Consider the following 14,713-nt stretch of genomic DNA (forward strand, 5'->3'; position numbering starts at 1 on the left):
CACAATATTATGACCACCAGCTAATATCCAGAGTGTGCAGCACAGACAGCAGCTAGACAGGCTGGCAGAGACTCAATAATATCCTGGTAGGTTAACACAGGTATCTGGAGCCATGCTGACTGCAGTGCATCCCACAGCTGCTGGAGGGTGCGTGAGGGAGTGAACATGTCGATCGAGGTGGTCCCACAGATACTCAATTGGGTTCAAGTCAGGGGAATTAGGGGGCAAAGGTAGTACTTGGAAGTCTTGGTCATGCTCTTCCAACCAATGTCGGACATTTCTAGCCATGTGACATGTCTCATTGTCTTGCTGGAAGATCCCATCCGCCCCAGGGAAGACAATTTTACCCATGGTACTTTTACCCATCACAGCAATGAGGGATATACAGTGTATCACGAAAGTGAGTACACCCCTCACATTTCTGCAAATATTTCATTATATCTTTTCATGGGACAACACTATAGACATGAAACTTGGATATAACTTAGAGTAGTCAGTGTACAACTTGTATAGCAGTGTAGATTTACTGTCCTCTGAAAATAACTCAACACACAGCCATTAATGTCTAAATAGCTGGCAACATAAGTGAGTACACCCCACAGTGAACATGTCCAAATTGTGCCTAAAGTGTCAATATTTTGTGTGACCACCATTATTATCACTGCCTTAACCCTCCTGGGCATGGAATTCACCAGAGCTGCACAGGTTGCTACTGGAATCCTCTTCCACTCCTCCGTGATGACATCACGGAGCTGGTGGATGTTAGACACCTTAAACTCCTCCACCTTCCACTTGAGGATGCGCCACAGGTGCTCAATTGGGTTTAGTCCATCACCTTTACCTTCAGCTTCCTCAGCAAGGCAGTTGTCATCTTGGAGGTTGTGTTTGGGGTCGTTATCCTGTTGGAAAACTGCCATGAGGCCCAGTTTTCGAAGGGAGGGGATCATGCTCTGTTTCAGAATGTCACAGTACATGTTGGAATTCATGTTTCCCTCAATGAACTGCAGCTCCCCAGTGCCAGCAACACTCATGCAGCCCAAGACCATGATGCTACCACCACCATGCTTGACTGTAGGCAAGATACAGTTGTCTTGGTACTTCTCACCAGGGCGCCGCCACACATGCTGGACACCATCTGAGCCAAACAAGTTTATCTTGGTCTCGTCAGACCACAGGGCATTCCAGTAATCCATGTTCTTGGACTGCTTGTCTTCAGCAAACTGTTTGCGGGCTTTCTTGTGCGTCAGCTTCCTTCTGGGATGACGACCATGCAGACCGAGTTGATGCAGTATGCGGTGTATGGTCTGAGCACTGACAGGCTGACCTCCCACGTCTTCAACCTCTGCAGCAATGCTGGCAGCACTCATGTGTCTATTTTTTAAAGCCAACCTCTGGATATGACGCCGAACACGTGGACTCAACTTCTTTGGTCGACCCTGGTGAAGCCTGTTCCGAGTGGAACCTGTCCTGGAAAACCGCTGTATGACCTTGGCCACCATGCTGTAGCTCAGTTTCAGGGTGTTAGCAATCTTCTTATAGCCCAGGCCATCTTTGTGGAGAGCAACAATTCTATTTCTCACATCCTCAGAGAGTTCTTTGCCATGAGGTGCCATGTTGAATATCCAGTGGCCAGTATGAGAGAATTGTACCCAAAACACCAAATTTAACAGCCCTGCTCCCCATTTACACCTGGGACCTTGACACATGACACCAGGGAGGGACAACGACACATTTGGGCACAATTTGGACATGTTCACTGTGGGGTGTACTCACTTATGTTGCCAGCTATTTAGACATTAATGGCTGTGTGTTGAGTTATTTTCAGAAGACAGTAAATCTACACTGCTATACAAGTTGTACACTGACTACTCTAAGTTATATCCAAGTTTCATGTCTATAGTGTTGTCCCATGAAAAGATATAATGAAATATTTGCAGAAATGTGAGGGGTGTACTCACTTTCGTGATACACTGTATGTGCAGACAGCCTATCGCACACCTTATATACCCACCAAGCCAGCTCATGAAACATGACTTCCTTTATGAGCTACGTGCTGCCGCTAACTAAAATAGGAAGTGGTCATAATAATGTTACCCAACTGTGTATTAGATTTGGTTGAAGATTTTTTCACTGCTAACTAAAGACACAAACACAAGTTCTTCTAGTTGTGTTGGTATTCTGGCACATTACTTAGTTGGTAGATACAGAACTTTTTGCCCGTTGGTGTATGGGTGAGATGCATCATTAAATATAAATGTTAAAAATTTAAATCCATTGGGGGAGGGGAGCAGCTCAGCATTCAGCTTGTGGCAGTCGGAAGCAACTGAAAGAAATAAGTTATTCATAGATTAAATGCAAACATCATTACAGTGTCATGTCTGTCTGTTATGTTTATAATCTTCTCTCTCTTTTGTGTAGCCATGACTCCTGGCAGGTCTGTTATGGGTGCAGACTCTGAACAGAGTTCATCTCGGAATGCCAGCACCTCTAGCATCTACCAGAACTACGCTTTGGAGGTGAGAGCAGCTCCCTCTGCTGATTTAAAGAATACTTTCATGCATTGTACTTAGAGGATGTGAGACATCAGTGAGTCATTTAGTTTTTATAATATATGTGTTTCAGGACAAATTATATACACATACACATATATAGCAAAATACATAGCAAAATAATTATGTGTGTATATATGTATGTATATATGTATAAATATACAGCTATAGCTATATATATATATATGTATGTATGTATGTGTGTGTATATATATATATACTGTATATATATATATATATATATATATATATATATATATATATATTTGAAAAATACTCACATAAAGTTTGTTTGACTGGTTAGAAGTTATCAGGAACCCCCAAAGAACAGGTCTGCCATAAATAAGAAGCTGCTGTAACATGGGTGGCGCTGTCCACAGTCAAACAACCTTAAAGCCTGACCGATATTAGTTGCTCATACATGTAAAGTGTATGTACACGTTAGATTTACTAGTCTTGCTCAAGTGTTTACCTAGGATCCCTTTGATAGCTCTTTGGTCTTGCCCATGGTGGTCGAGAGATTTGAACAGAAGAAACTGATTCTGTGACAGGTGTCTTTTATACAGGGACAGGACTAATTTGTGTACCTCATGGGCACATAACCGGTCTGTGGGGGTCAGAATTCTTGCTGGTTGGTAGGGGATCAAATACTTATTTCCCTTAATTAAATACAAATTAATTTATAACTTTTATTTAATGTTTTTTTTTCTGGATTTTTTTTTGATATTCTGTCTCTCTCTGTTAAAATAAACCTTCCATAAAAATTATAGACTGTTCACGTCTTTGTAAGGGGGTAAACTTACAAAATCAGCAGGGGATCAAATACTTATTTCCCCCACTGTACATTCATGACGAGACAGGAAATTACTGTTTACACAAGATTCATCCGTTCAAGTCTTTAATGTCAAACACAGTCATTTTGTGTCTCCAAGTCACCTCACTTGCATGTCTTTGGACTGTGGGAGGAAACCGGAGCTCCCGGATGAAACCCACACAGACAATGGGAGAACATGCAAATTCCACACAGAAAGGACCCTGACCGCTTCACCTGGGATTTTTGGCATAGAGTTGCCTCATGGTCAGTTTATTCAGTAATGAGTTTTGTATTTTTCTGCAGGTGCTAATGTCGAGCTGTTCTCAGTGTCGCTTCTGTGAGGCTCTGGTTTATGATGAGGAAATTATGGCAGGATGGACGGCAGATGACTCCAACCTGAACACCACTTGTCCTTTCTGCCAAAACACATTCCTGCCTCTGCTTCATGTAGAGTTTCATGACCTGCGAGCTTCATCTGGGTGAGCTGTCCAGGGCTGTGTACACTGGTGCTTGCACTGGTACTTAAATGAGGCACAATAAGTTAAAGAATGTGAGAGATTTAGAAAAAAGGAAAGGTAAACATTGCGATAATGAGTAGTGTTCCTGAATGATTTCACTGCATTAAACAATATTAACACCAGATACAGAAATTACATTTACAGTCCCTATAGTAAATCATCATACCCTCTTAGAATTCTCACCTTCTGTCACATTACTGGCTAAATAGAACAAAATAAGTGTAAATTTTAAGGTAAAATAACCTGATCAGTTAGTACAATTGTTTATTAATTCATTCACTTATTCATTGTCTGTTTTGCCACCGCTTTGTTGAATTCAAGATTGTAGTAGGTACAGCTGACCAGGCAAAAGGTAGGAAACAAACTGGACAGGTCGCCAGTCCATCACAGGACACTCTCACACACACACACTCACACCTAGGGCAATTTGGTATCTTCAATTAACATTACTGCATGTATTTGGACTGTGGGAGGAAACCGGAGGAAACCCATGCAGAAACAGGGAGAACATGCAACTCCACACAGAAAGGACCCAGACCGATACACCTGGGCATTGAACCCAGGACCTTCTCGCTGTGAGACGACAGTGCTACCCACTTAGCCACCATGCCACCTGTTTATTAGTTATTTAGTAAAATACTTGGTTTGGATTAGTGATTAGCCTCTTTTTAAACTTGCTTAGGTACACATGCTAACAGGCTAATTGGCCCCCATCTAACATTACATAACATCTACTTAGGAATTGATCAAGCTGTTTATTGTGGATTCGACTACTAGTAATGCATGGTAATACAAAGGATTCACCATTCGTTGACATGTGACTTTAAAGGGGTCACATTTCAAAATGAAGTTGTTGAAAAACAAAAGTTAGGACACATCTAAAAGACCTCTTTTTGCAGTGGATGCCTAGTAATTAAGGTCCTGGAGTAGTGATTAGAAGGCTTTTAGTTTAAGCCCCAAACACCACCAAATTGCTACTGTTGGGCCAGTGAGCAAGCCCTTTAACCCTACATTGCTTGCACTGTATTCAGTCACATTTGACGGTGTAGCATTTCCTCCAAATACTGTGGATTGTAAAGAGTGGTACCACCAATACTGTTACTTTCCCTTCAAACTTGGTGACTCTGCCAGGAAATTATTAATCACAGAAGCTACCAGGTGGTGTTTGGCAACTTTGAAGGTTTTAAAAGTCTTAATGGCTAAAATTTTGGTTGGTCTGTATGGCAGGGTGGTCAAAAAGAAATGTCTTGTTTACACTTGGTGGAAAAACACTTGGAAGATTCTGATGCCCTGTAGCAAAAGGTTTCATGGTCAGACAAGACCAATATTTGGACTTTTTGGTGAAAACCAAAAACCACACACCACCCAAGATATACCATATCATCTGTGAAGCATGGTGGTGGCTGCCCTCTTGTGGGTGTGTCTCTTTTCAGAGGGAAATATTCTCCCTTTTTCTAACAGCTAAAGATGACTGGTTGTTCAACTTCAAGCATGGTAATATCCTTAAACACACTGCCAAAAAAACACAGTTGCTTACAGATAGAAGGTTGAATGACTTGAGAGTCCAAGTCACAGCCCTGATCTAAATCTAATGGAATTTAATCTGTAGATATTCCACAATCTAGATGTGTAAAGCAGACAGGTACATATCCAAACATATTTGATGGAGCTTTAATTAAATTAAACGGTAGCTACAAAGTATCCAATCAGGAGCCTGATCACTTTTCAACTGTTCCAGCTTATTTATTTATATTTAGAACCGTTTTCTTGTTACTTATAAGGAAAATTGTGTCTAAGCTTTTTCATGGGAGTCCAGTCTGTGGGTACGAAAGTAATATTTTACAGGGGTGTGATGATTTTCTGTTGGCAAGACACTTAAAAAGGTCATTTTTATATGGGGCAACTTTGCATTGTTAAATAAATAATTGTTCTTTTGGACCACTTTGCAAGTGGAAATTAGGGCCATCTGTTTGTAAGTCATTTGTTTGTAACTAAGATGTTTGCATGTAGTTTTTAGTATTAAGCAATGTTTAGTTACGTTTGATTGTTTAGTTGTTCTTGCAGTACGATCCTTCACATTCATTGTTTGCTATCTGTTGGTACAGGTTCTATCTAAAGCCGAGCACGTCAGGAGACAGTGTCCACAGTGCTAATACACAGCATACAGCCTCAGATTGCTCAGAGGTGAAGGTGGGCAACCCCAGTGACCCAGCCGACCTCGTCACCTTTGCTGAATCTCCAGACAGCAAGGACGAGGCTGTTAAACCCAAACTGTATGTTATATTGTTTAACTGTTGTTGGGTAATACTAAATATATGTATACCTACATTTGGCATGCCTCTAAAAACTTCTGCTCTTACAGGTTGCTTATTGAGTGTTTGTATATTTATTACTCAGTTCAATGCCATCAGTGCTTGTCCTTGTGTAATTTATTTTTTTGCCCGGTTTTACTGGTTAAATCATTTTCTGAGATGCTTTAAAAGCTTTTTCTTGCTGTGAGTTTAAGATTTGAGTTTAATCTTGTCCGTACAGCTTTAAGCTTCTGTCTAGTTACCTTAATATAATGTAATTACTGTATAAGTAAAAATAATTATGTACATGCCTACATAAATATAAAGTGTTTCTTAAATTGAATGTGTGTGTTCCCAGGCTTGTCTCCGAGCCAGTGATTTCTGACCCTCTGGGCCTGCTGAAAAGGCAGGCTGAGAAGCGTGGTTCGTCTTTGACTCGCAGTAACAGTGTGGGAGGACCTCTGCAGAGTCTGGATTCCATCCAACGTCCCAATCATGGAGTTTCTACCACCAGTCTGCCAAATAGCTTGGTGTGTAGTGCTGGCAGTTGTTATTTGTTTTGTTATTTGTTGGATAGTATTTTCCTGAATACTGGTAGAAGACAGATTGGCAACAAAAGTTTTTTTTTCATATTACAGGATACGCTGGATCAGAAGCATCCTAACCCAAAGCCAGTGTCGGTTCCTTATCTCAGCCCTCTGGTTTTACGGAAGGAGCTAGAGTCCTTACTAGAAAATGATGGTGATCAGGTACTTTTCCCCAATCAGATATTTAACACTTTTGTTTCATATAGTAATACAATATTAATGTATAGGTTCTGTACCACTGTAAGCTGTAGTTAAGTGTTTGTCTCTATTTTATTATTGTAGGTAATTTACACCCACAAGTTCCTCAGTCAGCATCCTATCATCTTCTGGAACCTGGTGTGGTATTTTCGTCGACTGGACCTGCCCAGCAGTCTGCCTGGACTCATACTGACATCTGAACACTGCAACAATGGTGTACAGGTAAATTCTCTAACTAATTAACTAACTACATATTCATTTATTAGTCACACTTGTAATCCAGTTATAGATTTAGATATAGTAATCCAAACTCAATTACCTACCAACTAAGAATTTGGTTTAAATAGACTGCACAATGAGACTTTATTGGCAACAGGCTGAATGGTCTTATTAGGCAGCAGAATATGCCACAGTTTACCAAAATTCTGGAAGACACTGAAACGCATAAAGACACACAGGTAAACATACACAACACATTAAATATTACATTTTAAAGCCATTGGACTATAACTGAAATGTCTGTGGAGGTGCTGGAACTGATATTTGAAATATAGTACTTAACTGCATGTGTACGATGACAATCTGATTTTCAAAAAATTTTCAGTGTTGCTATGTATTAATTCTGATGAGTCGTTTAAATAATGTGCTATCTCTGTGTTCTGTTGATGTAGCTGCCGTTGACGTCCCTGGCTCAGGACAGTAAGCAAGTGTACGTGCAGTTGCTGTGGGACAACGTCAACCTTCACCAGGAACCCACTGAGCCTCTTTATCAGCAGTACAGGTTTTTCTGTGAGTACTGCTACACTTAGATTAGATTGAAACAGATGCCACTTGATTAGGAAACAATATCTGAATGAATTTGCATGGTTTTCTAAACTCTCTCGACCACAGTGCGGAAGAAGGGCTCTTTGGCTCCCACTGACTACCAGGAGATAAGGACCCTCCTCAACAGCATTGTCAGAAACATCCAGACCAATGACGTTTATGATCCCATTAACCTGCTGCTTAGAGAGATCAAGAGACATCCAGAGGTCAAGCGGCAAAGGTGAGAGTTTATTTCATGATAACTAGTCAAACATTGAATAATTGCAAAGAAAAACCCTTTGGAATGACCGCTTTTCTCCAAAATATTTTATGCAACAATTGTTTGTGCGCTGATGTGCGTGCAGCGTAAAAGCAAGTAGGAAAAATAAATAAATCAGAGTGGATTGGGTTACGGGACCAGCAGGGATTGTCTGTTCTGTAGTGAGATGGATATAAATAAATATTTGGTATTATGGTTTGGCGTGGACGATAAGATCACAAATACTGTAAAGCTTGTGTGTGTGCAGATGTATTCTGATAGAAACTATATTGTGCCCCTGTCCTACGTTTTTACAACTCCTCCCCCGGGTTTCCCCTCACCCCGTATCTTGCGTTCTCATTGGGTGCTCGCAACGCCTTTCACACTACATGATTTTGACTCCCCAACTGGTTCAGATATTTAACATGCTAGATATTTTTCTTGAGTCTTGAGCTGCTCAAATTCAGTCGCTGAACAGTTCACACATAGCGATTGAGAGCCGAGTTTCGATGCCCAAGTAAACGCCGAGTTGTCTCCAAGCTGCCACATCTAGCAGCAACCTGTCAGCAAGCGAAAATCATGTACATGTAGTGTGAACTAGGCATAAGAGCCACTTTGGAGAAAAAATTTTAATTCCTAAGGGTTCCCAAATCTTTAATTGCCAGTGTTTTTCATTGCTATTAAGAATGAATTATGAATATGCTTTATGCATATGTGTAATAAAACATATTGTTATACCTACATCTAGGAGTATATACAGGGAGATTATGTTCCTTTCACTTGTGGCCTTGGGAAAGGATGACATTGATATTGGTGAGTAATGACTGGTTATTGAATGTAAAAATACATATGTTTAAACCTGTTTTCTCTTGTGTTCCCCATCACTAATCCATGCCATCTTTTCCCTTTGTGTCTATAGAGGCCTACGATCGGGAGTATCAGCTAGCTTATGAAAAGTTGAGTCCGGAGCAGCTGAAAGTGCTCTCATCTATTGACAGACCACCCTCCAACAGAGTGCAGTGGTGCCTTAAGTGCTTCGGAGCTCCTTTCATCTGACATAAGACCATAAATCATATTTTCCTTAATGTCCTAAGACATTTTGGAGACACAGTCCATGTAGACATTGTGTTGAATATAATGACTGTCTCTCTGTGTATCGTTATTATAAAATGGTACCTCATCGTCCTTCGTCAGAGATTTGCATCTGAGTCCGAGCCTGCACTTCGGTGTTTGGCTGTACCAATATGTTGCATCGTGCTTTTGAAGTCTTCAAATGTTATAATTAATTTCTTTGGTATATTTATGTTTATGAACCAGTGGGAGTAATGCATCTAAAAGGACGGGAACCCAGTCAGTCTGTTAACACTGCCTTGCGTCCTAAGTTTCCCTCCAAACAAACCTGTGGAAGAAGTCCAGTGAGAGTGGAGATGCTTTCCCTTCAGATCAATGGTCTTAGATGTGCACTTTCAACATTTCTTTTCATTTTCATTGTTTGTATATATTTTTCTATGATAAATTGTTTAAAGTAGATTGCTTTTTACTGAGTGAGGGATCTGTATCTATTTCAGTCAGTTTTACATGCAAGTTATATCAACAACCTGGGGCTCTAGTGTCACAGTACAAGGATAAATGTGTGTGAGTGAGTGTGTGTGGGCAGATGTGTAAATTGACTCTGTGTGCATTGGGACGACTGTGGCAACAGACAATCATTACTAATCTAAAAAAAAGTTAAAGAATATCTGTTTCAATTAAGGTAGCAAGGTTGTGAAAACGGTTTGAAACGGTCTTTCTGTAAAAGATATCGTTTCAATAGTTTTACTGGAAGATAAGTTTTGTTTTTTACACCTTCGGACCTAAATTTTGGATGATTGGGGGATAATATGTGTGTAGAAATCATTTATAATCCATCCATATGAAAGTAAACGTTTCTTTAACAGAGACTCAAACAGTCCGTTTGAACCTGTATGTGTATGAACAGTACTTTCAAGTATGAGTAACTTCTGTAACACCTTTTTTTTCATGCGTGTCCTTATATGATTTTAATCACATAATAAGTACTGAACAACCCACAAGCAATGATTTTAAGCTTTCAGTTTATATTAGTTTAGTTTGAGTAGAAGGAATTAAGCACACACAAACAAAGCACAGTTTTGAAGGAAAAATAAAGTCCAGCATCAAGTTGCTACATGAAGCTACAGAAATTTGCAGACTCGAGTTCTGCACGTGCTCTGTTTTGGCAGTTGGAGTTGGATGTGGCTTCCACCCTAACATTGCCAGAGCTGGATTTACTTATTGATTCTGACTCTTATCGATTTCTGTATTGTTTTTTTTTTTTTCAGTTCATACAAGAAGTCAAATTTGTTTTCCACCTTAACAAGCACAGAACCTCAAGGGTAATGATTATAATCCCAGTATGATGGAAACACAAGAAGAAATTGAATCGCTTTGGGCCACATCATACATCAGTTTATATATCAGTGCTTGTGCTTTAGCGATTTGTGTATAGCTTTAATAAGGTGACAAATAACTGCTCTCTGTCCATATTGATGTTGCTTTATGCCTTGTAAAGACATAAAACCACCTCCTTAACATCCAGATCTCAAAGTGTGAGGCCATGCACCAGCTTTACTATATCACTTACGTGTACAAATGTGTATCATGTCCATTTAAATAGTATTTTGTTAGTTTAATTCAGTTTGGTTGTCAGTCATGTTTTGTAGATGTAGATTCATTTAACATTGTATATAAGATTTTAAATGTGTCTTGGGTGCCGTTTCACCTGCATTTTTATATGGATCATCTCAATTTGGATACAATCCCGATACACAATATATGAAATGACCAGGTGTGAGCTGTTAGGAATCTGTTATATTACATTTTCTGCTATTTCTACATGCACATGCTCACCTTTTTATTAGCCCTCAGTAGTTTCAGTAGTTGTGCCTTAAAGAAGGTAGGTTTTACTACTAATAAATTAACGTTATAGAGTGCAACTTGCCTTAATTTATTTATCCTGTCTGTTAGATGGATGTGTAGTTATTTGACATCTGACATAAATTGTCCCATATTTTTCTTCTTGTAAAATAATCCGGGTTTGTTTTGGGGAAATTATCAAATTTTTTTTGTTATGCATCTGTATAAAGGACAATTGCTTGTACTTCACTAACATTTCTTAAATGATAAATACAACAGAATTAATTCAATGTTATTCATTGGTAGTGAAGTATTTAAATGAAAGCTTGAGAAAAGAGCTAAAGCTTTTTGTGAGTGTGTAAGAATTAGTTATGGGGAGATAAAATGCTTTGGTTGTGTATGTGTGCATTGGGAGCATGCTTTCTGGGATATAGCAAATTAATACTGATTTAGAATGATCTTAGTACTAGGGTGAGGATTATTGCAAATCAGGATTAGAGGATGTTTGTCATTTGACTTATAGTGCAGAAGCAATTGCTCAAATGGAGGAGGGTTTTTGGGTAGAACGAAACAAATACTTTTGTATAAAGCAGAGTCCACATAAAATACATCAACATCGTATTAGAAACAGTAAGTAAACTACAGTTGTGTTGATGTAAAGTAATATATATACTTTAATTGTCTTATATTAATAAACAGCTTCCATGTCTATAGGAAGGTTTTTCACAATATTTTTTTTGTGTCTGGGAATGTCTCCATTTAGTCAAAATGGTTTGTAAGTTAGACTAAAAGACCTGCCTTCCAATAAGAATTTTAATTTATTACAAAGGTGGAAAATGTAAGCATATTTATTTTAATCTTAATTAATTGTATACACCTGTTAGCAATAAGTGTGGCTGTAACACCTAAACATAATAATTAGGACAGGACAAACTTGGCCATATCGTGTAGGTGGTTGAAGGTGAGCTCACCAACCTGTACATGAATAGATTTCTACGTAGCTTATTGTGATCTGTATGAATGTTAAAGAGTAGAAATAATTGTTCTAGACTCCTAAATCCAAACCCATCCCACTGTAAACTGTTTGCTAAATGAGAAAACCAACGACCAGCTGACTGGTTTAACTGTATATACATAGCAGATCTAGAGTTGCTTTACTTAATGCAGACAATAGATAAACCTTGTACATTGTATGTAGTAATGTTCACACTAAAATATACGTCTGAAAATATCCAGGGTCTTCATTTGTCACTGATGCTTAAGCACACACAAATCTGCATAGAAATTGTGTATGGAATTAATATAAATTGTCATCTATGAACATAAATATTTGTGTATAAATAGGCAAAGCTGGTTTAAATGTAAGCACCACTGCAACTAAAGTATCTAGCTGTGGAAAGTCGAGCTGCAAGTGGAATTGGTGGAAGAAGGGTTAAATGGTCATACTGTACATGCAATTCTACTTTCTTACTGGCAGGTGGGGCCAGATTTGCAGCTAGTACTGTATTTCATTGATCTAATTTAGCAAAAAAGTTGCATGTGACATTTAATGCTGAGCAGTGTGTGCAACAAACCCCCAGCTAGAAACTAAGTTTATAAAAAACTCTAAATACGCACCATGTATGGTAAATTGAACAATTTACTCATGGAATTCTTCTGAGGGTCTTGTCCCAGGGTTTTCTGTAATTACAATTCAAGTCAAGTATAAATACCACTCAACTATGCAACATTTAACAAATAATTAACATACATACAAAATAACATATACAGTGTATCACAAAAGTGAGTACACCCCTCACATTTCTGCAAATATTTCATTATATCTTTTCATGGGACAACACTATAGACATGAAACTTGGATATAACTTAGAGTAGTCAGTGTACAACTTGTATAGCAGTGTAGATTTACTGTCTTCTGAAAATAACTCAACACACAGCCATTAATGTCTAAATAGCTGGCAACATAAGTGAGTACACCCCACAGTGAACATGTCCTAATTGTGCCCAAATGTGTCGTTGTCCCTCCCTGGTGTCATGTGTCAAGGTCCCAGGTGTAAATGGGGAGCAGGGCTGTTAAATTTGGTGTTTTGGGTACAATTCTCTCATACTGGCCACTGGATATTCAACATGGCACCTCATGGCAAAGAACTCTCTGAGGATGTGAGAAATAGAATTGTTGCTCTCCACAAAGATGGCCTGGGCTATAAGAAGATTGCTAACACCCTAAAACTGAGCTACAGCACAGTGGCCAAGGTCATACAGCGGTTTTCCAGGACAGGTTCCACTCGGAACAGGCTTCGCCATGGTCGACCAAAGAAGTTGAGTCCACGTGTTCGGCGTCATATCCAGAGGTTGGCTTTAAAAAATAGACACATGAGTGCTGCCAGCATTGCTGCAGAGGTTGAAGACGTGGGAGGTCAGCCTGTCAGTGCTCAGACCATACGTCGCACACTGCATCAACTCGGTCTGCATGGTCGTCATCTCAGAAGGAAGCTGACGCACAAGAAAGCCCGCAAACAGTTTGCTGAAGACAAGCAGTCCAAGAACATGGATTACTGGAATGCCCTGTGGTCTGACGAGACCAAGATAAACTTGTTTGGCTCAGATGGTGTCCAAGCATGTGTGGCGGCGCCCTGGTGAGAAGTACCAAGACAACTGTATCTTGCCTACAGTCAAGCATGGTGGTGGTAGCATCATGGTCTTGGGCTGCATGAGTGTTGCTGGCACTGGGGAGCTGCAGTTCATTGAGGGAAACATGAATTCCAACATGTACTGTGACATTCTAAAACAGAGCATGATACCCTCCCTTCGAAAACTGGGCCTCATGGCAGTTTTCCAACAGGATAACGACCCCAAACACAACCTCCAAGATGACAACTGCCTTGCTGAGGAAGCTGAAGGTAAAGGTGATGGACTAAACCCAATTGAGCACCTGTGGCGCATCCTCAAGTGGAAGGTGGAGGAGTTCAAGGTGTCTAACATCCACCAGCTCCGTGATGTCATCATGGAGGAGTGGAAGAGGATTCCAGTAGCAACCTGTGCAGCTCTGGTGAATTCCATGCCCAGGAGGGTTAAGGCAGTGCTGGATAATAATGGTGGTCACACAAAATATTGACACTTTGGGCACAATTTGGACATGTTCACTGTGGGGTGTACTCACTTATGTTGCCAGCTATTTAGACATTAATGGCTGTGTGTTGAGTTATTTTCAGAAGACAGTAAATCTACACTGCTATACAAGTTGTACACTGACTACTCTAAGTTATATCCAAGTTTTATTTCTATAGTGTTGTCCCATGAAAAGATATAATAAAATATTTGCAGAAATGTGAGGGGTGTACTTACTTTTGTGATACACTGTACATACGCACCAACATATAAACATATAACTCAAATAAAGCCACTAAACCAAAGATGGCTATGACAACCCAACAAATATTAAAAACTTATTCATTAAGAGGACTCAAATGCCAAAGAAAACAAATGAGTTTTTAAATTTAACTTAAAGGCATCTATTGTGTGGGACTGCTTTATGAAAAGTGTAAGACTATTCCAGCTACAGAAAAGGCCCCGTCACCCTTGAACCTCATTTGAGAACGTGGAATAGCTAAGAGCAGCTGGTTAGAAGATTGTAGGCAAGGCAAGTTACATTTTGAGAACCCTATGCTATAATAAAAGAGACAGTGTTCATGTACAACAGTGTGTATGTCCTATTGATTAATTTAAGGTAATAAAACAAGATCCAGTGAGTAAACATTACACACAAGCACAGCAGTACAT

At 39.5% G+C, this 14,713-nt stretch overlaps 1 protein-coding gene across 1 annotated transcript in view; it reads left to right on the top strand.

Annotated features, from left to right (window-relative positions):
- The window catches only part of dennd4c (DENN/MADD domain containing 4C), an 86,850-nt gene extending 75,186 nt beyond the window's left edge, over nt 1-11,664 (top strand). Inside the window, exons 25-34 of the mRNA XM_062994129.1 lie at nt 2,419-2,516; nt 3,667-3,842; nt 5,987-6,154; nt 6,531-6,702; nt 6,811-6,921; nt 7,042-7,179; nt 7,629-7,746; nt 7,849-8,002; nt 8,769-8,833; nt 8,940-11,664. Coding sequence (XP_062850199.1) covers nt 2,419-2,516; nt 3,667-3,842; nt 5,987-6,154; nt 6,531-6,702; nt 6,811-6,921; nt 7,042-7,179; nt 7,629-7,746; nt 7,849-8,002; nt 8,769-8,833; nt 8,940-9,076 — 1,337 coding nt within the window. The 3' untranslated portion in view covers nt 9,077-11,664. The remainder of the gene's footprint in view (nt 1-2,418; nt 2,517-3,666; nt 3,843-5,986; nt 6,155-6,530; nt 6,703-6,810; nt 6,922-7,041; nt 7,180-7,628; nt 7,747-7,848; nt 8,003-8,768; nt 8,834-8,939) is intronic.
- The last annotated feature ends 3,049 nt before the right edge of the window (nt 11,665-14,713 follow it).

This window comes from Trichomycterus rosablanca, chromosome 4 (assembly GCF_030014385.1).
Source record: "Trichomycterus rosablanca isolate fTriRos1 chromosome 4, fTriRos1.hap1, whole genome shotgun sequence".
Taxonomy (NCBI): Eukaryota; Metazoa; Chordata; class Actinopteri; order Siluriformes; family Trichomycteridae; genus Trichomycterus; species Trichomycterus rosablanca.